This window comes from Myripristis murdjan, chromosome 7 (genome assembly GCF_902150065.1).
Source record: "Myripristis murdjan chromosome 7, fMyrMur1.1, whole genome shotgun sequence".
Classification (NCBI taxonomy): Eukaryota; Metazoa; Chordata; class Actinopteri; order Holocentriformes; family Holocentridae; genus Myripristis; species Myripristis murdjan.
Genome location: NC_043986.1, coordinates 30,607,077 through 30,633,524, shown reverse-complemented (window position 1 = coordinate 30,633,524; position 26,448 = coordinate 30,607,077). Strand labels below are relative to the sequence as shown.

At 41.2% G+C, this 26,448-nt stretch overlaps 1 protein-coding gene across 1 annotated transcript in view; it reads right to left on the bottom strand.

Annotated features, from left to right (window-relative positions):
- Nucleotides 1-471: 471 nt before the first annotated feature.
- ctnnbl1 (catenin, beta like 1) overlaps nucleotides 472-26,448 on the bottom strand; it is a 67,215-nt gene continuing 41,238 nt past the window's right edge. Inside the window, exons 14-16 of the mRNA XM_030056321.1 lie at nucleotides 10,990-11,127; nucleotides 10,440-10,512; nucleotides 472-1,413 (exon numbers count right to left, since the gene is read on the bottom strand). Of these exons, the coding sequence (XP_029912181.1) occupies nucleotides 1,325-1,413; nucleotides 10,440-10,512; nucleotides 10,990-11,127 (300 nt within the window). The 3' untranslated portion in view covers nucleotides 472-1,324. The remainder of the gene's footprint in view (nucleotides 1,414-10,439; nucleotides 10,513-10,989; nucleotides 11,128-26,448) is intronic.

Sequence of the window (26,448 nt, the reverse complement as noted above, 5' to 3'; positions counted from 1 at the left end):
ATTGATCTGTATTCTCTCTCACACACCCTTAATTGGGAATGTTCTTTGCTCCTAAGCAAACGGACACCAAAGACGCAGTGAAGCATGGAGCTATACTAACCCCCCCAGTTACCAGACAGGGAGAATAGCACAGTAGGTTTGTTTGTGCATGCAGCATCGCCATAATAATACTCCACAGTTGATGCATGCGAGCAGCTTCACAAAGAATGACGGCTGAAGGTTGTGAGCTTGGGAGGCTGCTGGGATCCGGCTTTGGGTGGGTTACAGCCACCGATGAATAAACAAGGACCAAGTCTGCCTTTATGTGCGGATGCTCTCATTGAAAAGGGAGCCGCAGATAAAGGTTTGTTGTTCCCTGTCTGCACCTTTGTGGAACAGTAACCAACTGCAGGCATAATGAGATTCACATGCACAGACGGTTATCAACGAGTCTCGCCAATCTCAGTCCCTGAGCTGTGACATTAATCAAACAAACCAAACATCCAATCAGGATTTTATTACCAAATGTTTTATTAGAAAATATTTTACATGTAAATCCCAAACAAACAAACCACACAAAGTAGGAAAGTCAAGGGAGAGATATCCATGTTAAGTTTTCACGTCTGTCCACAGCTGTCTTTATCAGCGTACACCGAGACCCCCTTTACACCAGCTATTAACATGCGTCCAGTGTCATCAGATAGTAACTGGAAAGCACTTGACCACATACAGACAGCTTGAGGATGAAACTGATCCGAATGCCCAAACCACCTCGGGAGCTGGTAAAGGATGTATAGTGACCACACTGAACAGAAGTGGGAATTCAGATTCGTCTCCAGTTCTCATCCAACAAATACGTCAGCGGAAATATGTGGGAATTGGATCTCAAAGCAGACACTGCAGACACATGTCAATACTGAGTGTAAATGTAGTCTGGCTGAATCATATCTAGCTACAATGGATGCTGCAGACATCTGTTAATACCATGTGTAAAGTGGGTCGATCTCATCTTCGTTGGATCTGTGGTCATTGCTGAGAAAGTGGTAACCCTGACATTCTAAATCAAGCTCCAACCTCCTGTCCTTCAAACTCCACTTCTACTGCTCCAGACATTTTTTAGCTAAAACAAAGACAAGCACTGCCATCTGGATCTTTTAGTGGATCAAGGTCATGACAACAATGTTGCTTAGATCCATCTTAAATTTGTTCTCTCTGCAATGCAGGAGATAGAGGATAACTAGGGGGGTCAGGGAGTGCTGGCAGATTGTAATTGTTGGTCAATTCTCCCTCAATAAGTAATTGTGTGTGTGCATGTGTGTGTGTGTGTGTGTGTGTGTGTGTGTGATTAGAAGTTATCTAGAAGGTCCATGATTCTCTTCTGCTCAGCCTCTTTGAACTCCTCAGTCTTGCCATCTCCGATGCTCTCAGCGTACTCTGCAGGAGACAAAGAAAGGTTGGCAGATTAGTTGAGTTGACAGCGCAGGCTTGGCTGCTTGACTCTGAGGTTAGACAAACCATCTCAGGAGCAATAAGATCGCAAGTTCAATCAGCGTTGAATGGAAGGTGAACACGAATGGGAAATTCAAAAATGCTTTACATTTTGCATGCCATTTTAGGCTTATGCCTGACGGTCTCACCCAGAATGACTTACAATCACCGCAACAGCAGAGTAACCTTCAATTCCTAGATCACTGGATATTACTAAATAAAATATGAAGTAAAAGGGGAAGGACCTTTGTGCCCTTACAATATGAAATGGTCATGTAATAGTGAGGTGGAGCTGAGGAAAGAGACATCTGCACGATGTGTTGAAATATATACATAAACCCTGCTTCACCCTGCTTATTAAAAACGGTCGAGTAACTTGACCTTGACACAAAATCCTTTATTCTTGCTAAGGGCCAGTGTGGCTCACGGGGTAGAGAGGTCATCTGGTAATTGGAAGGTTCCTGGTTCCATCCCCAGCTCCTCCAGAGAGTGTGTTGAAGTGTCCTAGAGCAAGACACTGAACCTCTAACCGCTCCTGATGGGCAGCTTGGCACCTTGCATGGCAGTAGCCATCAGTGTGTGAACGTGTGTATGAATGGATGAATGTGAGGCAGACACTGTAAAGCACTTTCAGTAGTCAGTAGACTAGAAAAGCGCAATAGCAATGAAGTCCGTTTACCATTTTGAAGTCAAGACATAACACTGGAGGAGGGGAGAGAGACCTGTTCTTTTAAAACAATGTTTTACTTTGTTAACGAATGAAATAGCAGTTAAATTAAGCCAATTCTTTGTAATTCTAAAGACAGTGGTGAGATTAATGGCACTTATTTTAAGAACTGCTGCATTTAAAATATTTGTAAAAAAAAAAAAAAAAAATCTTAAAATTAAACAGAATTTGAATCTGAATAATGACTCAGTTTTTAGTCTTTCCATCATCGTGTTGTTCTGTACCTCAAACTACAAAATCATGCAGCCTTTCCTCTGACAAACAGGTTTGATTATCATGAAATCCCAGGGCAGCGACTGTATTTAAATGTGGTGTTATGTGTCCTCTGGCTGTGAACGGCAGCTGCACCAGGTGTATACTTCGCAGTGCAGGTGTACATGTGCATGTACTTGATTGTGTGTGTCTTCACATTAGACTGTTTTCTTCATCTTGTGCGACTGCCTCTCACACGAGGCCTCGGAGACCGTAGAATGGTCGATTTGTAAGTCTAATGTGCAGAAAGAGGAAAGTTGCAGCTGCCGCAGCCTTGGCAGAGTCCAGGCATTCGCTGTCTCTCAGCCTCTGAGGCAGGGATTACACATTAAACCCAGGGACCTTGAGATAGAAGATGAAAAAGACTAGTCTTCTCTGGGAAACACAGCACAGAGCAGAGAATGAAGGGGGCTTTTCTGACAACAGCCCGAGGCTCTGGGAGTAGGAAACATGGCTGTCAAAGACACTGGGGAGACTGATTTTTTTTTTATTTTTTTGGGTTGTTTGTTTTTGTGGGAGGGGGATGTTTTTGTGTTATTAGATAGTATACAGAGGAGTGACAGGAGCCATGGGAAGGACGAGAAACCTAAGAGCTGCTGGGTAGAAATCCTACCAGGGAGTTTATGCAGCATTTTTTGCCGGAAAGACAGACATGTGGACAAACACTCAGACTCACATTTTCATTTAAGACATTTAGCTGATACTTAATGTGAGTGACAAACAATAAACAAATTCCTAGATCAACATTACAGCCAGGGCTCAAAAGCACAACCAGCCATGATTCTGGTGGAGGTGCCTTGGCTGATAAAATCAACAGTATTACCAGGCGCTTAGCCAGGAAACTGCAGCTCATTTATACAATGCAAATCATTATTTTTGGCTTGTAAAAATAAACCAGTGAACTTGGAAATGTAAAATTCCCTGTACCTAAGTTTCAAACCTTTACTACAACCTTCCAGTACCAAGGATTGCAAGGGTCGAAGCCAAAGTGCCTAGACAACAGATGTAACTATCATTCCTGTGTGCCTAGAAATGTTAGTGCATAATAGATAAGTGTTAAAGCAGTGGTTCTCGACCTTTTGCAGGCCAGTGACCCCGGGTCCCCTTCAATTAAACTTTGTCTGCCCTGGATATTAATGTTCATTGGAATTCTGTAGTAATTTCGTATCATTAAAAATATGTCAATGAATGCCAGACAACAGACTTAATGTCATTAGTTTGGAATAAAATTAATTAGGAGGAGAAAAAAAGCCAAGCTATGTGGCTATTACAATTATATGGTCTTAATAGGTGGGGATTACCATATATTTAAGAGTTTCTGTTCTGTTACTGTTTTATGTATAAATATATATGAGTGTTAAACAAGTACTAACAAAACTGAAACTCATACTTCATTGAAAAATATTGAGAATATATGGTGACTTGAGTGAATTCAATCAGCCTGTTGCTGGAACAGAGTTTGGCAGGATAACCTAATGTAACTGGGGTGATTCTGACCTCTAGTGTTTTCAGCTTGGCATCCAATTGGGCCTTAAATGGAAAGGACAGTACTGAATGATCGACTATTAACATACTACTAGAGATAAGGATAGGAATGAAACCCTTCAGCTGTGTCACAACTAGAAAGCTTAACAGAGCAGAAACCTTAACAGAGAAACTGCAATAGCCTGTTATCCATCAGGCCAGGCCAACAAAATCCTTTTTCATACCAAACAGTAACGCCAAATATGCCTTCACTGGGGAAACACGATGCCATGAGAGCACCACTGCTGTCATCTACAGCACAAACGTATGCAATGCAGGTAGATGGAGTGAACACACACTGAGTTGTCTTTATTTTCACTGATTCTTCTCCAAGGCTTCTCAAAATTAATGCAAGTTACCATTTAATAGGGATGGGCAGCGTGCCTGGACAAGCACAAACTCAAGCCAGGCAGCACTTGAGTTTCACTTGAGCTTCAGGTCAAGCTGCAAAGCATCTTGGGGGAGGCACATGTGTGAATGCACCATGTGGAAAGTGATCGTGCTACTTTTTGTGTTAAGTTGTGCTTCTCAAACAAAACTTTGAGAATTGAGATTACTGGCACTGGGGAAAAAAGTCTTTCAGGATTCTAGGACAGTCATTACTTAAGTGAGTAACAAAAGTGTATTAAAGCCTGTCACTTAAAGGACAAGTTCAATTTTTTGGAACCAAGGCCTAATTTGCAGATTATCTGGCATCATCCTCAGACGTAGTGACATCTTTTCACCAGTTGCTTCAGAATTGATCCTGATATCGATGTGCTGTAGGCTTCCCCTCGGCAACAACAGCAGTCGATGGGGCAATCGTAAATGGCTTCGAAAAACGAAGATAATATTGCTTTTCTGAAACGGAGAGCTTGGTGTACAAACAGCAACACGTTTGCCAATGGCATCTTACACAGTCCCTAACAGGAAGTTACAACGGCTAGGCTAACAACAGGCTAGCCATGGAAACTGACACCTTGGAAAAGAGCTTGATCTCACCATGGTTCCTCGCCAAGAAAGAATAGGGGAAAACTCTGCACTGAACCCAACAAGAGACAATTTTCTGTGTGGCTTCAATTCTAGTTTATTAATGTTAATTTTTGTAGTTTGGTGATGCAAGAGGTTGCCTAAAAATACTGTCATTGGAGGCTACACTGCTGCAGCGCAGTCTGTATTATATGCACGGTGTCTACAGGTATCAGAGACTGCTTTTTACAGTGTCTTTTTCTTACTCAAATGAGCATTTCAGTAAAATAAGTTCTATGAATATAGCTCAGTGCAGATATATTTTAGGTAAGAATGTGGTATGTTATGAACTAGATGATTCAATGAACTATTTCCAAGTATGTGCCCTTTAAGTGGTGCTGTAATAGATACAGCAAGTACTTTTACTACATAACCTGTGACAGGGAAGTGTGGGGACTTCCTAGGATTTTTCACTACACTACTGACAGGGATTTATAAAGTGGGTTAGGTTAGTCTACAATATCTGTTTTCTTAACAGGTTAGTGCAGCAAGTCAGTATAAAGGCAGCGTTAATGTCAGAGGATTTAGTTTTATAACTTCTGAAATGCTGACCTATGGGGTACAACCTGGCTAACTTTGAAAAGACAGACAGATAAAATTAGATAAAATGTGCTAAAATGGTGACAAAACATATCTATATAGATGACAAAACTGGAACTGAAAAAAATAAAGTTAAAAATATTTCTGCCAGCACCCGTTGACGTTCTCTGAACCCCCTGCAGAGAAAAACACTAAGCTGAAGTCAAGAATTATGAGTCAAACTGAATGTCTTTTTTTTCTGCTATAAGATAGCAGCAAGATCAGGTGCGAGGGGAGCAGGAAAGTAGGGAGAGGAGTACGTGAAGGGTTTCTTAAAGAGACAAGTTTTCAGTTCATGCCAAAAGACAGGGACTGTGTCTGCAGCCCAAGGTGGGGTAGAAAGGTCATTCCACCATTGTGTAGGAAGGATGGGAAAGATTTGGGTGGGATGGACGATAGTCTGCAGCTATACGACTGCGGCTCCCACAGCAGCCTTGTATGCCAGCACCAGGGATTTGAATTTGATATGAGGCAACCACAGGCAGCAGATACAGGGGATGGAGGAACGGGGTATTATGGGCCAGATCTCCAGTGGGCTGGGGTTTCTGGACAGGCAGCTATAGGACTGAACTGAAAAAAAGGCAGAATTTTAAGGTTGAGTGGGAAAAGCAGGTGAATAGATATCAGACACACAGAGAGAGAGAGAGCGCTTCAATGAAAGCATGAAAATGCACAGGCTCTTTCATCGCAGCCTGTCATTGTACCTGTGTGTGTGCATGCCTCCATGTCTATAAATGGCAGTGCAGTCAGCCACACAGACAGAAAGGTCAGACATTCGGTGACTCTTCAACTCTCTGCAGAACCTCTTCTTTGGCATGCTGGTACTCTCTCCTGCTGTCACCACGGCAACGCGGCAGAGGACAATACTGTACTGAGCATCACCATTACTCAGGTCACTGAATGGGAATGATCCACTATGAGCACAAGGAGAATGATTTCCTGGGCCAGAGACACAATACATGACTTTTAAGACTATTATAGTGTTGATAGCCTATGAATGCATGTGTGTATGTGTGTGTATATGTAATATCCCTCCATGACAGAAAGGTGTCAAAAATCTGCCAATTGTCAATGGTGTGATGTCAAGCTTTTCATGTCCTCTGAAGTCGTAGGTATACCTCCAGCATCCACATTAACTTCACTGATTAATATGCATTATCCTATCTCTTTATGACTTTTTCCTTGACTTTTCTAATGTGCATTATCATTAGCAATGACTTACTTTGAATACTTTGCATCCGCAGAGCTCGTTCTTTACATGTAATTACAGATTTCAAGGTTTTTAATCATTTGTCTTATCAGCTCATGGGGGAAATGGCGTTAACAAGGATCTTAAGTTAGATTTTTGATAACAAAAGTAGCAGTGAGACTGTAATAGTGGCATAAATGTCAGTGATGGGGTGGTGATGGTGTACATGACACAGGTTCAATGTAGAACCAGTAAAAGTATTCAAAAATTCTTTTTATCTTTTTATTGTTATCTGTCTAACTTGTTAATCTTACTTTGTGGAATACACCTGTTTTCCAATGTTGTTGGGAAGAGCAACAAACTGTAACATGATCACTAGAGAACACACTCTCATCTGAAATGGGTCTATTAGTGTTCTTAAGATGCTTAATAGCATTCCTGAAATGACTCAAGTCCAGGAAAGTTACCCACAACCTCAAAAGTCTAAACTTTATCAGTAGCTGAGGAGATTTTACATGTTTGCCAACACAACACAAGAGGGAAGGAAAATAATTAAGGAGAAACATTTTGGTTTTTACAAGTCTATGAAAGGAAAACCAACGTTTGATTTCAAACATTTCATCAACCTACTTGAGCTCTTCACTGGGGAACAATTCACACTAGACCGTCACCACATTAGAGAGGGCCATGTTCTTTCCAGTGCTGCTAGCCGTTCCTTGCTGCAGGTCTGCTTCTCATTCAGCCAGCTAAAGCCATTAAGGTCAAGGCACCAAAGCCACTGCTGCGCTCTGCATCTATTTAACCTTTTTCTGCAGTCTCACATTGACCGGGTGGGGCGCTTTAAATGGGATAGGGCACCATAGTGCAGCCTAATGGAATAGGTGGGAGTGCACACTAATAGCCACACACACATATATGGTTACACACACACACAGACACACGCACACACACACACACACACACACACACACACACACACACACACACACACACACACACACACACACACACACACACACACACACACACACACACACACACACACACACACACACACACAGTTGATCTAGCTTTGCACAAAATCCCAGATGCACACATGGGTGCACAGTTACAGACAAAATACACAGACAAACAATTCATTATGCATAAACAAATTTTTAAAAAATCACGTCAAAATCATGCAAGGACAAGCACACACACGCACACACATTCTTAAAGTACTCATGGAAAGAACACATACACACATTAGAAAATGCACATAAATATGTAAAGAGTGTCATGTAAAAACAAGCACATGCACAGACAATATGCAGATAGAATCACAGAGGAAACAGCCAAACATGTGCTTGTGTGCATGCACACACTCTCCCAAAGGTATGTTAATATGTAAAATGTTGCACATGCAAATAACGGGCGAATGAAAGTGTACAAGCTCATGTGTGCATATGAAGATATGCTGAGAGACTCAGGACAAACGCTGTATGCTTACAAAATCATGTTAGTATGCAAAAAGCATCACGTAAAGAACACAGACGTGCAAGGACATGCACCCACACATATGCAAATGTGCAGACAGACTCATAGAAAAACACAAACAAAAGAAACACATTGGCACGCTCATGGACAAACTCCCCCCGACACACACACACACACGTGCGCGCACACACAGAACACAGTGATGTGAGGGAATTGCCACGCTGCTGGCACGGCCATGCGTGACGGATGGCTCTATCTACAGTACTACATGCCACTGAGAGCCAGAGGGTGTGTGAACAGAGCGTCGTCCTCTCGAGCTTTAGCTGACAACGATACAGGAAGGATGGATGTCACACTACAGATAAATAACACACCTGCAAGGTGCTTTAACACAGACAACTATCACAATAAGACAGAAAACGATCACTAGGAGGGGGAGAATGAATGAGTGACAGTCTGTGCTCCTCTGATAATGATGATGGGAATCACTTACGATGCAAATTTACATGCCAGAACACAGCTCTGTATGTTTTTCCATCTGAACACTGTTAATGAAGCATACAAGGACATTTTGTTCAACCTGTATTATTTTTTTTTCCTGCATTTTTTTTTTTTTATACGGTGTTCGCTATTTGTCTCATTCTTACCTGCATTCTCCTCAGTGCTTTTATGACCATCTGTTTTCCTCATGAGGATCAATACAGTTTCATGCAATCTAATCATCTGTCCTTGAGCAAGACAGTGAACCCCCAGCTGCTCCGCTTGACCACCTCAGTGGAAACCAGTGGAGTAATGGTGCGTGACCAGTACTGGCCAGTGTGAATGTGTCAATACAAGCCTGTCCACAATGACAACGAGAATGTAGCCACAACTCTTATTAAGATATTTTTAAAAAGAATACTCAATCAACAAATGGTGGAGAGGAATTACATTCTTCACATTATATGAAACAAGTTTGCCCAGGCCTTAAAAATGTGTTCAAAAGAACAAAGGAAGAATAACATTATTCACTGTACTTAATTATATTCCAACACGACTGTTTTGGCAGGCGAACAGGGGACGCTTGCTATCAAACAACACCACAGCCAGAGAGCAGCGATTATAACAGCATTTTCCCCTGAAATGTTCCTCACCGGGGTGAACAGCACTCTGACATAGGATTTGGCACTAAAAATTAAAACTAATATGAGTTCCTTTTGGTGGGGAAGCAAGAATAAAGCCCTCTTTTTTCTTGTAATATTCTCTGTTGGAAAAGTCCAACAACCAGTTGAACTGGGAGAGACTTCTGCAGGCACTTCTTCAACATATTAATGATGATGCTTTTTAATACATAAGTGGTGCTTAATGGTCTCCACTGCATGATACCTAAGGCTGTAACGATTCATTCATTGTCCTGATAAAGCAATTTCAAAGCATGCCGATTCAAACAACAAACAAATCGATCAGCTGAAGAACTGATAGATTGAATGGAGCTAATGTTGGCCTGATTGAGATAATGGGCTTTCAACTGATTCTTCATTCTTAGAAAAACACACCAAATTGGCAAAGGGTAAATATTATTAAGTGCAAGTTGCTTCACAAGCCCCATTTTCCGTTACGCCAAGTGCCAGCCACAATGTAACACGAATATTTTGTCATATTTCTAGCTCAGCCGAACCTAAAATCCGAAGTCTGGGAAAATTCTGGCTTCCACAAGAGAAACGTCAGCCTAGACAAAGGGTTGTGCAGCGTGTTGTAAAACAGAAATCATGTACTTTGGAGACACAGCAAATCTCTCAAGCCACAATACCTAGCCGCCACCAGCACTTTAGTGAAAAGTACATTCCCCAGATGTATGAAGACATTAAAGAAGAAGTGAAAAGATCTTTGTGAAGCTGACTGAGTGGCATCACAACTGACAGCTGCTCAGCGATGGAGGACGTTACGATTAGAGCTCCTTTCGTTTATAAAAACTGGATGATGCGGACTGTACTTCTGCAAACAAGAGTGCTGAATTCATTCATTCATTTCACTTGTTTTTAACATAATAAGAAAACAGGTGTTTTTTTAAATCATTGCACACTTTTAACTGTAAGGAAAAGTCAAAAGGTTCCTTAGTTGTCTCGATTCATCCGGTCATGGTTTATAAAGGCAAACTGTGAATCAAATCATTGTTAAGAAGATGAGTCATATCCCTGTATTTTGACAATGACTATATATAGTAAAGGAAGTTCTCACCTCTCATGATGTGGCGCACCACTTTGACGGAGCCGCCTCTCAGGTTGAGAATTTGATGGACTCTCTGCTGCAGCTAAACCCAAAGAGGCAGAAAGCAGAGGGTCAGGAGCAGAGCTGAGGTCTGTATCATTTGGGAGGCAGCAAAAGAACAAAAACATCTAAACTACTGGATGATGAGTTTTGAAGGGGGGGCTGCTAGTTTTCTGACCACTTCTGCAGAGAGCATGAGCTGAGCAAGGCCAGAGTGCACGTTCTCAAACAGCATGTACAAAGTCATCTGGTGTCCAAAATGAAACAGCAAAAGTATTAGTGGAGAGGGAACATTTCCGACGATAGCCAGCTCTGGTTGCAAACTGAGAGAGTGACTTGGCTTTGTGCAGCGCTCGTGTTGCTCTGAAAAAGCTGCAAACCACAGCGAGCAAGTCTGCCAGCAACCATCTGAACTGCTGTCTGCTGCTACGGCTTGTTTTGATCAAATGTCTTACAATAATTCATCTAAGAGAATGTTCCCTTTGTAAGCCAGTGTGTGTGTGTGTGTGTGTTGGTATACCTGTGATATCCCTGAGTTGCTGATCTCCACCATAATGTAGCAGATCAACTGCAGGACAAACAGACCGGCATCTAGGCGACGAAGATAGAATTCATCCTCCATGCTGTCATCTAGGATCTCCCCACGACGGACCATGTCCTGCACACACACACACACACACACACACGCAAAATGGGTTAGATTGGGTTATATGCTCTTATGCCTGAAAGGGGTCAAATAAATAACAATTTATTGCCTTTTTGAGGTCTCCACAAGTAGAGCCAAGAAATAAGAATTAAAAAACAGATTCAACAAACACATGCACACACACACACACACACACACACACACACACACACAAAGTCAAAGAGTAAGTTTAATTTAGGTGTTGTTTTTCAGGCTTTTCACAAATCCATTTTCTCCATTGACCAGACACACAAATCAATTGATTTCACGACTGAGCAGCAAAAGGGGGTCTCCGCTGTGGGCGCTCTCGCACATACACACACACAAACACGCACCTGCATAGTTATCCATCTTAACAACCCTGTCAGAATGCCAATAACACAGTGCTGCCAATACGCACCCAGCCCACATTAATCATCATTAGAGATTAAGAAGCAGACCTGAGGGGGAAAGAGGAATCTGGAGTGTGAGCCGCTGAAGTGGCAAAGAACCACGGACGCTGTGTTTAGTCATCACACTGTTTCATTTCTACGTGTGCATCGTGAAATATGCAACTATAATGTGGGTTCAGGCCAAACACAATGCCATATAGTTGCAGTGACAAAAATAACAAAAGGTATAAACTATTCATTCAAGATTGCTTAGATCATACCAAAATGTGCCTGTTTAGACGCTACCAGCTCACTGACTGAGTGGCATTTAGATTTAGAAAGATACTGAGGTTTTATCAAACACAAGACACTGGATAAAAGAGATATAGGGTGAGTTTTGCCTATATGATCCATAACAAAAATGTATTGATTATTGGAGTAGACTTGACCCTATTAAAGTGTTTTGTCTCTTTTAGGATTAAGATGACAGCCCACCCCGAAACAAAGTCAGTCGACAGTATTCCAACAGGCTTACCAACTCACATGTCAGTTTTGGACCGCTGCACACATATTTCAGAGTACAGAAACAATCTGATCTCTGCTTACTGAAATCGGACAAGCGCATCCACCTAAACCAGTTCTGGTTGAGCAATTTGCAGCTGCATTTATTTTTGTTTTCCCAGCTCCTAAGCCTTGTATTAATAAGCAGTGCTACAGCCTGGATCCCCATGTTGTCAGCAAATAGTTGTTGAATGAGGGGAAAGTCATTGCTGTAGAGGTCATGAAAAGGTTAAAAAACAAACAAAAAAACATAGTAAGAGGCATTCAGTGCCAGACATGACTGCACTTTGCTGCATGGCTGACAAAGCAACTAGTGATTCAAGCAAAGAGTTTATGTACCTTCTGTTGGAGGGCCTTATTTCATCAGACCAAAACAGAGGTAGGTTACAGGAATGAGCCACAGATATTTGGTTTCAGAGCTACTTTGGCTTTGTTAATCAGTGGATTTGTTTACAGTTATACTGACAAAAGGGATGGGCTTTTTGGAAAGGCTGAGATCTGTCCAAGGTTGGATCTCAAATAGTTTTTGTGACTGCCATTAGAGGCAAACTTTACATGCAGCTAGCTCATTCAACAACAGCTCTATACAAATCTGTAATTGCAAAGTGTTTCCTATGGCTTTAAAGGAGGCACATTATCAGCAGCCACTAGCCAAATGCTGGAAGATGTTGGCTATATATCGGGTAAATCTGAATGATCCACCAGCCTCTTGCCACAGCAAGTAATCGACCATCATCGAGCCGTTCTTTTCATCCTACAATCCAGTCAAAGGGGCTGGCCTGTGAAAAAGTTAAAGTGGAAGTTCACTGCAAAACTATGTTTGACCCCAAAACTATACACAAATTGTAGGTGATGGAGATTGTTTTGAATGGGCTAGACGCAAGTTTTAAAGCACATTATTTTTGTGATGTTGGCAATTCCTGATTTTTAGTTGATGTGAAACTAAACAGAAAAGGGGGTTAGTTGAGCAGGAAAGTTGGATCAGATGCTGCAGAAGTTAATTAGCTGCGGTTTCCTCTTGGACTCCAGGTTGTACTTGGTGGTGCTTATGTCAAAAAAGCTCAGCCATTCCTACGGAGATGGATTAATGTAATCTGTGTTGCCATGAACAGGACTGTGCACAGTCCTGGGTCTATGGACATTGCTCAAGCGATGTTATTCTGGTCCCTGGAGGAAAAATTGGAGCAAACTCTGACTACAACGCCCAGGGACAAAAGTGTGTTAGCTAGTGAGCATTTTTTTTTTTTTTAATTAATTGTCCTTATATTTGTCTGTAAACAGGAAATTTGGTATTTCCAACCAAACTCCAATGATTATGGAATTTTGTTACAAACTAGACACAAAATAAAATGGGCTCTGAAGTTAAAAGGTTTCAAATGTCCTGCCCTGACTGCTTCAATTACACCTCCAAGTCAGATGATGGACAAACACTGGTCTTCAAAATTCCTAATGCTGAGTTGGATTCCCTCTTGAACATTCATCTTGGCTCTCCCTTAAAAATCTTTGACCTGTGTGATCGTTTCACCTGGTTACTTAAGTTCATGAAAAGGGACTGATGACTTATATATGAATACGTTTAACCTACATACTGCAAATCTATTTCAGACGAGTTTTAATTATGAAATCATCATGTCTGGCATACTTGCTATGAACAGTGACCAGGGCTTTCACCTGGATTCCATTAACAATGGAAAGAGCAGTTGCCCTATTATAACAAATGCCGGGCACTATGCTGTACAGTAAATCAACAAAAAGGGCATCATTTCTAACGCTTCCTAATGAAAACAAATAGCTTTCTGTGCGGAGCTAAAGGGTACCACACATGACATTTACACCCAAATGATTTAATCTGAGAGAAAATTAAAACTTTCCAAAGAGCTTGTCCTCAAAGATCAATTACACTGTAAAACCCAATTATAGCTGTGAAGTTCAGCTCATTAACATGCCTCAATCAAAGGGCAGCTCCTGAGGACTAAAGTACAAGACTATTCTGGGAAAACAATTCCAGCTTAGGTTGCAGACTTGGGATGCAAACAACACATCCATTTTCATGACAATTGATCCTGAACGCAGAGCATCTTCCCGCTTTCATCGTGGGAGAAGAAAAGGCACGCATCTCCCCAGTAAGACTTCAGAACAAAGGCCTACTGTACAATGTCAACTGTAGCCTGTTAAAGATGCAAAACAATGCAGATAATTAAAACAAGAACCTTTTATAAAGCCACTGAATGTAGGCCATTTGTCTCTTCCCTGTCCTCTGGGTAAAACATTGCCCCAGAATCCTCTGCTTTTTTTTTTTTTTTTACAAAGCCAATAGTTATCGCATAGTAACATAGTCCCCAAGGCTTGGGCATGCTACTGTCACCCAAAGGCCATTAAAGATGCAAAGGAATATGACAAAAAAATAAATAAACAACTAGATAAAAAATCTTGAAACAAAGCCTTTTGAATGTAAACCGTGTTTCTTCTCCCTCTACAAGCAAAGAGATTAGTTTCCAGAACAGTTCTGCTTCTTGCTTAGAGAGGATATAGAAGCATGTGGCAAAGTTAAACAAGTCTCACATTCAAATTACAGCAGAGATACAGCGCCAAGACACAGGATGTTGGCCTAAAAGGCAAGTACAACACCGTACAATAATGACATGTATAGTATTTCCACCCCCGAGGATGAGGAAAAAACAGCATACACGCACAAAGTCTTTCTGTCAGTCTTTGCATTTCCACTCTCTGTATCACAGCATACGAGACTATTCCCTGTCATCCTCATTACCGCTCATGGCCAGCGCTGCAAAGCAGAGCTGGAGGCATTTTCTGAGAAGGCCTTGGACAACTCAATTACATCCAGAAGCCTCCATTACAGCCGTCAGGCTATCAACTGCAGGAGTACGGGACTTTCTATCCACCATACAGAACGCTGTGAATGCCGGTTTGCCTGTGATGTGTGTAAAGGCAAGATTAGTGGAAAAGTACTGGGCTGCAATGTGCGTCAGCAATCAGAAATTAATTTTGGATAATTCTGCAAGGTGTGAGATGATGCAAGGCAACACAGGAAAAATAAGCAGAGTCTATAAAATATTCACAAGATCTTCCTTAATATTGATTTTGTTTTGCTCCGGCACAATTCATGTCTCAATCATCTCGAGGCTTAAGGGTCCTTGCGTAACCCCTGTACTTCACTTCAGCTACTGTACATCTCTAGTTCATGACCGAAGAAGATTTAATTGGTTAATCAATAGAGGGTGAAATAGGTTAAATCAATAGGAGATAGGGGTTTTCACTTGGGATTCATGTGGTTGGCCTGTTTCATAAAACGCAGATATGTTCCTGAATCCTTATGTACTATATAACAATATGTAATGGTTTTCAGGGAATATACCTGCAGTTTGCGCATCCAACTGATTTCAGATGCAAAATGGCCTATGTGTGACCGTTTAATTCCCTGTCAAAGTCTGGACTGCAAATACCAAATTGGAGTCATCATTATCATATGACTCCACAGCTAAAGGCACAATGGTGTATGTATGTATATATATATATATATATATATATATATATATATATATATATATATATATATATATTCTTGCTGCACAAAGGCACTGTTCTTTTTTTCCACCAAGGATCAGTGTGTCCAAATGACAACAGAAAGGAACATGGGATGGGGTTCACTGTGAAGAAAAAAAAAGTTTTAAGTGCTTTTTACCTCCTCTGTCATGGTCAGTAGGGCAAAATTTTATAAAATGTTCACTACATTTGATTCCAAGTATTTATAAGTAACTCGACAATTACTGTCATTGTTGCACAGCTGAAAATTTACAGTGAAGACATAATTATAGGCTGACATGAATTCCATGACTGTAAAATGATGCCAATTTCAGATGATTTCCACTAGCATTGAGGCTATGTGGTACTGATTGATTGGATAACCAGAGGACAAAAAACATTTTTTTTTCTTGAATGGTTCAAGATTTCATTCATCTAAGGACAAAAAAAAAGTTTACTGACTTAACCAGTGTCTTGCCATTTTCATCAATGCACAGTAAAAAAAACAATTATTATCACTTAGCAAGCTGATTTTCTGGAGAAGTCCCATTGACAGGTCCCACTTAGCCAAGTTTTAGCACTCTATGTCGCCCCCTTGAGGTGGCTTCAAAAACATTCTTGTATGTGGAACTTTGGTCTTGGTTATCCTGCACTACATTACAGTCCATACTGGCACACATGGTTGTTCCTGCGCTTAATACAATCAATTACACTGGTACAGAGATTGCAGAGGTTGTTGGGTTTTACGGTCTTGTTTTTATTCTTCTCTTGTATGTTCTATTTTGTTTAAACATAATGCTCACTGCATTGCATTTGACTGTACAAGATATGCTAAATTAATAAAATCTGGTCTGGTTTGACACTATACTGCTAGCCAGTTAGCTACATTTTCTTCCGGGCAACCTACTGCTGCTAGCTTATCTCACAGAGCTCATCAGCCAGCTCAATAAAGATGACTGACAAGCATGGTGGGGCATGAACTGACTGACTTGACTGTGGGGAGGGCACGACTTGCTGCCTTAAGGTGAAAAGTCAAATATTGTAGCTTTAAGGCGATGCCCTTGTGCAGGAGTTTTGACACGGTGCTCAATATCTGGCACGGCGGCTCAATCCCTATGGCAACAAGTGGACTGGCGAGGGAGGAAAAGGAAGAATAACATTTTCAAAAGGAGGGCTCGGACAAGTCAGTTACTGTCAAGCTCCCTTGAGGGGGCAACCTAACTACAGCTGAGTGGGGGGAGGAAATGTTCAACACACCAACATGGCGATTCAAGCCAGGCTTTTGAAGGTGGTGGTGGAGGTGGTGAAGGGGGAGGAGGAGGAGGAGGAGCACGGTGGTCTGGACAGCGACAAGTGCATTAAATATTCATTTTAGTGAGCGGTGGAAGTGGACGTTTGGGATATTAAAATCCGACCCACTGTGGGCGGTATGGCAGTTTTCATTACAGAGGGAGAGTTTTGTCCACTCCTGAGTTTTGACACTGCGGCCAATATCTTGTGTGTGTGGCAGCTCAGTCCCTCTGGCAAACACTGGACAGTGGAGGAGGAGAAAGAATAACGTGTTGAAAGGGGGGATTGGACAAGTCAATTACTGCACCCTCAGGGGAGCCTGGCAGCCTGGCTACAGTACAGACCCAGTAATAAGCAGTGATTTTCAGTCTCATTCCCTTTACTGTACCTCCGCCACGCTGTGTGTGTATGTGTGTGTGTGTGTGTGTGTGTGTGAGAGCTTGTTTGTGTGGACCAACCTTTGAGAAATCACTGTTCTTGTGAGGACAATTCAGGCTGTAAGAACATTTTGGATGGTACTAACAAAGGAAAGAGGCTAATTTTGGTTTACTGGTCAAGGCTGGGAATAAGGTTAAAACTAGGTTTAGGTTTAGGCTAAGGTTAGAGTTAGAATTAGGTATAGGTCAAGTTAGTAATGGCTGAGATTAGAGAAAGGCTGTAGGGAATGAATGTAAGTCAATACAATGGCCCCACAAAGATAGCAATACCAATGTGTGTGTGTGTGTGTGTGCTTGTGCCTATGTATGTACATTTGTACACCTAAAAAATCAAGTGTGTATTTATGCGTGCATGTGTGTGCATGCTTGATTGAGTGTGTCTGTACACACAGGAATCCCTCTGTGGGTGTGCACTTTTGTGTGTATTTGCTTGTGTGTTTCTAAGTATATGAAAGAATAAGTGGATGTGTGTGTGAGAAATTGTGTGTATGTATGTGTGTGTGTGTGTGTGTGTGTGTGTGTGTGTGTGTGTGTGCATTTGAGAGAGATTGCGCGTGTGGATGCTGGTTGTTATTCCTGTGCTTTCCGCTGGGATGCTTAGATGCAGAATTAAAGTGATTTCTTTGTCAGCACTTTGCAAAAACCCGCTGTGCCTCTGTGCGTGCGTGCGTGTGTGTGTGTGTGTGTGTGTGTGTGTGTGTGTGGTACGTAATGCTCTTTATGAGGCTTAAGCAAACACTCCACCAGAAAGAGAGGTTAGACATCCTCATTATAAACAGAGATACAGCAGTTGATAATGAGGGAAACTTTGAGGGAAAAAAATGGTAACTTTGTGAGAGCCGGAGACAAAATGCTGATTTGAAGTTATGATAATCTCCCGGAAAAGCAGCCCTGTGCTTTGGGCGCACATCAATTAGAGTTTGTTCACAAAGTGGGGCAAAACAAAACAGCGTTATTTCCAGTAGGGAGGAGCTGCTTGCTACCGAGAGCTCTATATCATTCAGTCTCAAATGATGTTGACATAAACCCGACAGTACAGATCAACGGTGGAGGTGAAGGAAAGGTAAAGAAAGATATGCAGCTCAAGTTATTGCTTTACATAAACCTATAAAATATGAAAAATATGTCCTCTCACTCATTTTCAGAGAGACTCCTCATACACACATGTATGACAAATATGTGCTGGGAAGCCCTTAAAGGCTCTCTATTTTTCATCCCTTGCCAGGCCCATTCAATCCCTCGGTACACAACCAAAAAAAAAAAAAAAACAGACTGCAAACACACAGGTATGGCTAATAGTAATCTCTAACACACACACACACACACACACACACACACGATAGACTTGTCTGTACAATCTGCAGTAATTTACCTGCTGTGGTGTTCACACAACATTTGTTCCTTGGCCCATATGTTGAGGTCACCTCCCCTCATCTTGACTCCAGGTTTGCCCTTGGTTTATGTTGTTATGCTGATAACAGACATCTGATAACGGTTGGCTATCAGATCTCAACATCCGCCTCCATATATATATCCATAAATCCATAAAACCTTGTGTTTTGGGGCGGCTTCCTGTGCTCGGCTCAGATTACGTTCTCACTGCTGACAAACCGCATCGCAGCTTGGAGAGGGACTAAGATTTGTGTTTTCGGGCGCCTTGGTGCAGCTCTTTGATGCCCGAACGGCTCTGTTCTTATCTGGCCAAACAAACCAACACGAAAGAAGAAAATTCTGCAGAGTAAATATGAGTAAACCGCCGATGCTCGGTGTGAACGCGCGCTTAGTCTTTGTAAAAGTCAAAAGGGAAAGGGCTGGGAAAGCTAAGCCGAGCAGTCGAGGCTCACTGGCACAAACTAACCTTGGTGAGATGGAAGGAGTAATTACTTCTCAATGCTTATCAATTTCATGACAATTTAGGGACCGCTGTCGGCTCCACCGCTGCATCCCACCTTGAATAGACGAAACGAGGCAAGGCGGGAGGGGAGGGACGGCGATGGGGAAACTGGAAAGAAGGAATTACAATTTTGGGTGTCAAGAGAATGGGGTATGAGGGAGGTGGTAGGGGAGCGGAAACAGGGATAATGAGGAAATGGAGGAAAAGGTTAAAGCAAAATTGGACTTTGGTAGAGTTGTATAGTTAGCTGGGCACTATGAGTCCACATTGTGGAGAAATATCCTCATTTGTTGCTCCCCTGGGCTGCTAATCCACAAACTGTAGCCTACTTGTATCCCTCTCCTTGGTAAAACAGCTCACAAAACAACACTTAAAGCCCATAAATCATCACCAATAACCATCATGCCCCGGTGCCCTTATCTCCAGTATCTCTCCGTTCACTTCGATCGGTCAGCAAAACAGCTCCCAAAATATCATTTTTAGCGCATAAACAAATATAAACAAAGTGCATTATGCCAAAATAACAACACTAATTTGTGAGAGTTGTATCAAGTTGTTCCTTCCTGGTGCAAAGTCACTATGCGGAAGCTTGCTGCCTGCCAGATCTACTTTCCAATTTTAAACAGGAAAATAACGAGAAGAGAGGTGTAATTTCCCCAAGAAATGGAAATGGGTACTGGGACTTGGTTGTTACAGTGGCATAATACCTTTTGTTCACATTCATTCATATGCTAAAAGTGTTACCAATACAGTATTGTGGATTAGCAGCCCAAGGGAGCACAGAGCAGCTAAAGAGGATATTTCACCGCCATGTAGACTCATAATGTCCAGGTAACTACATGACCCAAGACTCTACCAACGTTCAATTTTAGTTTAATGGAGGGACAGAAGGACAAAAGAGCAAGTGAGGGATGTAAAGGTAGGAAAGAAGGAGGCACGTATGGGGTGGGAGGGGGTGAAAGAGCAATGACGAGCAGAAACGAAGTCAAGTAAAGACTTGCTTGTGTATTTGTGTGTGTGTGTGGGTGTGAGAGAGAGAGAGAGAGAGAGAGAGAGAGCGAGAGAGACAGAAAGGGTGGAAGACATTTTAGAGAAGAGGAAACTAAATATAGCGCAGCCAGGTGCAAAACCAATTCCAACTTAACAGCGTTTTCTTTTAAAACATCTACTGTCAGCAAGCCGAAACCAACCCATTTCTGTCGCACTCTGTATCTACAGTAAAGTAACGGGAGTACACACACACACGCACACACACACACACACACGTGCACATGCAACAAACAACTCTTTGGGTGCTACGAAAGTGCACTCAGGCATTTTACAGTATTGAGGTCAGCCTAAGCCATGTTTTGCTTAGCTTCATCAATCTCCAAGAGCTGTTACAAACAAGCTGAGAGCAGGAGGAAGGAGGGAGGGAAGGAGAAGGAGGTGGAAGGAGGAGAGAGGGACGGAGCTGAAGGAGGGAGTCGAAGGAAGGGATGTGGGAGTGGAGGAAAGAAGAGAAGCTGAGTGACAGACGGGAGGAGCAGGGTGAGGATGAGGGAGCCGGGGAGCCGAAGGAGTCAGGGGAAGTGAAAGAGACAGATGGAGGAGAAAGGAAGGAGAAAGCGAAAGAGGAAAAGAGGCTGGAAAGAATGGGAAAAGTAGGGATGAACGGGAGATGGAGGAGAGGGGACATGAAAAGTGAGGGGAGTCAAGGGAGAGAAAAGTAAGATTAAGGATGCACGAAGGAGAGGAGTTAGTAACAATGTGGAGGGGTGAGTAGAAGACAGAAAAACAGGGATGATAGAGAGGAGGAGAGAGCGAGTGAAAAAAGAGAGCGAGAAGGAAGGTAATAAAAATGAAAAAAGAGGGAAATGGCAACTGAGGGCTAGAAAGAGAATCAGAGAGAGAGAGAGAGAAAGCGAATCAGAGAGAGAGAGAGAGAAAGAGAGAGATACGAAGGTGGGAAGAAAATAAGCGGCTTATTAAAGGGACTGGGATGGAGACGCGGAGAGAAAGCAGCGGCAGCTTTTCCTCTGCTATCCTCCTGAGAAATCTGAGGATAATATGTTGCAGAGGAAAAACATTTTGCTTACCGCCCCTTAAAAAACAGCCTTAACTAGGGGAAAGCAAAAGGCCCGGCAGAGAGAGATAAAGCTGTGCTGCTGACTGCAGGCGATTCAGGCGAGGCGCTGGGCAACACTGGGCCGGCGTCTTCATCACCTCATTTAACAAAACATGCCACATTTGGTGGGAGCCTGGATCCACGCGGGCTAACGGCACCATGAGGCCATTTACAGTCTGGGCTGTTGTCGTGACCGGCTCAGAGGCCACGGCAAACAACGGGAGCACATACTAGAGGTTACAACAGAACTCATTTATTTCAAAGAAACCAAACTAAGAGCACGGTGGGCGCTGAACCTGGTGTGTGAGCAATTACTATAAAACTATAAAAAGTCAACCTCTCTAAACATCAAACTACCCAAAAACTAGGGCCGGGATTTTATTTATTTTTTTTCTTTTTAAATTCAGTTACAAATCTAATACAAATTAGCAAAAAATTTAATTAGAATTTAAAAAAAAAAAAAAAAAAGGAAAAACTTAATCCAAACTAAATTGCAATACATTGTAATACATTTACTTAAAACAGAAAATAAATTCATATAGATTTATTTTTACAATTTTATTTCTCCTATTTCTACATTAATTACAAGATTTACAAATTTTTTAAAAAATTCTTAACTTTGTCCAAAGCCACAAAATCAAATCAAATTGCAATACTTCGCAATGCTAATAACTGCATCATATCTGGGACTCCCTGCCTTTTCCCATTCCTACTGAACCTGTACGTCATCATTTTGTGATATTCAGTCATATTGCAGAGAACTTTTTCCGGGGACACTTTTTGTACTCGAATTTCATCAATCCAAGAGATGACATGAAAGTTGAAGGTAATCATCCACTTTAACAGGTTTAACAGACGAGTGTGTGACAGGTGTTGCGTAAGGCTGAACAATTAACTGCAATACTGAAATTGTGATATATGGCAAAATGTAACATCCAAATCATAAGAGTTGCAATTTTTTTTGATAGAGTAAACATTTAGGACAAAATGCCATTATAAATGAGGCCCTTGTCTATATAAATTGTATTCTTGTTTGGTATACACCTAGCAAAAAATGACATCATCATTTTAATTTTAATCATTTAAATTTTTTTGTTGTTTTCAGTGAAAAGAAATTGATGCAAAAATTACTATTCTTGATTTTAGTATTCTAAAATTGTACATCTTATTGCAAATGCAATATCTGTAAAAAATAATAATCAAAACATGCTTTTTTTTTTTTTTTAGCTTTCTGGGCAACAACTCAGTGTTTTGAAAATGCTCCAAAACACATGGCCTGAGTCCACATGGTGGTGAAACCTCCTCCTGAGTTGCTCTGTGCCAACCTGTGCTACTCACTTACAATACTGGATCGTAAAAAATAAGTCCCGGTGCCATTTTGTTTTCACGTAATAATTATTTGCTCAAATAGGCTACTATCAGGTCGTTTTTTTTCTGGCACAAAGTTACAATCCTGAAGTCTCCAGCAGACACAACCTGCTGGATCTACTTTCCAATTCAAATAGGAAAATAAAAAGAAAAAAGACATTTAATCCCCTTGGAAAATGGGTGCCAAGACTTTCTTTTTTTTTTTTTTTTTTTTTAAATAATAATCTGTTTTGTTGGTGTTTGTTTATGTGCTAAAAGTGTTATTTTGGGATCTGTTTTTCCAAACTATGGAAGTGAATGAAAAGACATGAATACAGTACTGTGGATTAGCAGACCAGGGGAGCGAGGCCGACTTCACATGGACTCCCAGGTAACACCCAGGTATCTAAAACCCCAAGTTCAATTTTGATTTTAATTGCTTTTCTGAGTGGTCGTTTGTGTTTTTTTTTTTTTTTTTTTTTTTACCAGATGCTGCTAGCTTTAGTTCCCCAGACTGAGAACCGTTCATCAGCTCTGATGAAAAATGCTTTGCTGTGTAACTGAAGCACCAGCACAGCAGAACACAGCACAAGAAATTATGTATTACTTTCTTCAATAATTAGATCCAGACCCTCGCTGGGTTCACACCGCGCTTGATCGCATTAAAAGACAAAGGGCTGCAGTGCATGTAGTCTGATCTGGGATAGCTGGGTTGCAGAAAGGCAGCGTTTTATCACTTGGCCGTCTCACACGCTCCCGTTTCACATTATGAGTCTGAACTGGAGACGGCTAACCGTGTGGCTTCAAAGATAGTGGCAACGCAGGCAAGATGTCTTATCGCCAGGTTATCACGAGGTCACACTTGGTCTGTCTGAGAGAGAGAGGTGACAGTGAGAGAGGGAGGGACAGAGTGAGAGAGAGGGGCTGAAGAGGAGAAAGAGAGGGAGGGAGAGAAAATGTCAAAGTGTCTGGCCTTTTCTCAGCATTCCCGCCACGATGTCTGTCTGAGGAATTAATCTTCTGTCATCTTCAGATAGGGATCTCACACATTGCTCTCTCTCACTCTATGTGCACGTCCCTCTCCTTCTTTCTCCCTCTCTCCTGCAACCCCTCTCTCCTGGATTCCCCTCTACTGCTCCGTCTGCCCTTCGTCTTTAAACTCCACTTCCTGTCCTGCTCTCAATCTTCGTCTGTCTTTTTCTCCGGCCTTCCTCCCTTTCTGAGGACAGGATGCTCTTTCTCTCACGCTCTCTCTCTCTGTCAAAGCTATTATCCCCTGCCTGGCCACTTATCTTCCATCTGTATCCCTCCATCGGTCTGTGTAGCCCACAGCTGAACACACTGACACACACACACACGTGCACACACACACTGCTCAACAGGGCTTTCACACACAGCTATCAAGCTTTTCATTCTTCTGTAAACTGTCATATTGTGATCAGCAGGAGTGGCATGTTTTTTTCGGTCTTTCCCCCATGGTTTTGGATGTACACTGTTTGGAAATATATGACAAAAAGCAGGATTTTAAAAAAAATTATTAACAACCCTTTCTAACAGGGATTATAGCTGATATTTTAACTTTCATAATGCCTTTTTTTTTTTTTTTTTTTTTTGCAGTGAGTTAAGTGTAGTAGCAAAACCAGTGGGACTGCACAGAATCTGTGTGTGCTTGTTGTTCCCCTGTTTCTGGGCAATTCTAATGTGAGGCTGCTGTTCTTTGTATTCCTGAGCAAATCCATAAGACCAGGACATGCTCTTCAGTCTGAAAACCTTGTATTGCCTAAAAACAAATGAAAGAAAAATGTGCCAGTGGGCTTAGATAATTTTTTTTTTCTTTTTTTCTTTTTTTTGTTTTAGTGGCACATTTGAATAATCCATGGGTAAAGAGAGAAAAAACACTGAAAGTGGGAGATAATTGCAAAATTCAAAACATTCTATTCTATTCTATTTTGTATTGGATCCAATCTAGTTTCATCCCCTCTTTTGTGTTAAATACAGTCATGTTCCTACAAAATTAATGCATTAAGACATAAAATGGGGAATTAATTTCATATACACATGATAAGTTTTAAGGAACTGAAAAAAAATATGTGGTTGAATACTGATAATTGGTATCAACTAATTCTTGATTGATCGGAAGCGAAATATCAGTGAAGCCACTGAACACAACAACTATTGGTTCTTTACATTTCTTATTCATTTTAATTATTTACACAGCTCTGAGCCATTTCCTTTATAGCCCAGCATGACATTTTCCAGCTGGAGTGTAGCAATCAACACTGTTTGTATTTGTTGACATTCTGTGGGTTTCAGACACAGCTGAGACCCAAAAAAAGAAAAAGAAAAAGAAAAATCATGGCAGAGAGGTTAAAATGTTCAAAAATGTGGCCGAACACTACTAAAGCAGATGGGGGAAAAAATGATTAATACGGAACAGACGGAGGTAATTTATGAAAAAACAAGGTGCAAGTTGCACATGAAACACCTGCAACTCCACTGTGGCTTTCATTTGACACCATGTGCACTTTGACTGACCGCCTCAGCAAACTTTCTGCTGCTGGATGTGATTCCTCAAATCTACCGGCTCGCCCTGTTCCAGCCGAGGTAACCTACATTAAAGAAAATCAGCGAGTCCCGTGTTGTGTAAGTTGCAGCTGCAGCCCTCACTTGCTTATGTGGTAGTGTGTAGAGTCAAACTGCCACAGAGGACTTCATGCTCAAATGCTGCCATCCACACATCTCAGGAAAAATGTCGATTGATTGGTGTTCATTTAGAGAGCCAACTCTGAACTCTTTTTTTTTTTTTTTTTTTTTTAAATCTTGGTCTTTTGACTAAAATGCATTTCAGTTTTAGTCACATTTTTGTGATTTGAATTTTGCTAGAGTTTTTGTTTTGAGTTTTAGTCTCGTTTTTGTTGACAAAAACTTCACTGGAAGTTTCAACCTAATTCCACTGTATCATTTTTCATGTTTTTCTGGATAAATTCCTCATTGTCTTATTTGTTAGTGACTTTTCTACATAGATTAATCCACTCTCCTTATCACAGCTGTTTGTATTTTGTATCTAGCTTTTGTTTTTGTACTGAATATCAACAGTAATGTTTTACTCTCTTTTGTGTTTGTTGTATTTAACTATGATAACATACAATGACATTTTTTTTTAAATTGTATTTCATCATAGTTTTTGAGAACAAAGGTCAATTTTTGTTTAGTTTTCATCTCGTTTTTGACCTGGCAAAAGTGTTGCTGACAAATACTTTCAGTTACAGTTTTAGTCAACAAAACTGACACTGTTTTGTCACTGTTACGTGTTAATCACAGCCAATTATAACATCAAGTGATACTTTTTGTAAGCAAAAATCTGCAGTTATGAAATCACAATAACAACAATACAAGCTTAAATTATACAATGATGTATGCAATCATTTTGTAAGAGTGGTTCACATTTTCCAAATGGTGGCCATCTCAGTTTTTGCCAAACAACCAGAGAGAACTACTTGTGTATAAACCATAAATATTATTTCTCATGTAAACAGCAAACACCTTGGTACATATCAGAAATCACTAATATATTTATACCTAGGGATGGGTGTTGAAGCATTACAGAAGATTACTACCTCATAGTCACACTCCATTACATCAGCACAGTAGAGTATTGATAAGAGTACTGATACGTAAGCAGCGTCAGTCCACAGTATTGATCAAGCTGGATTTGGATCAAGGTCTCATTTTCTGCAGTGGTTC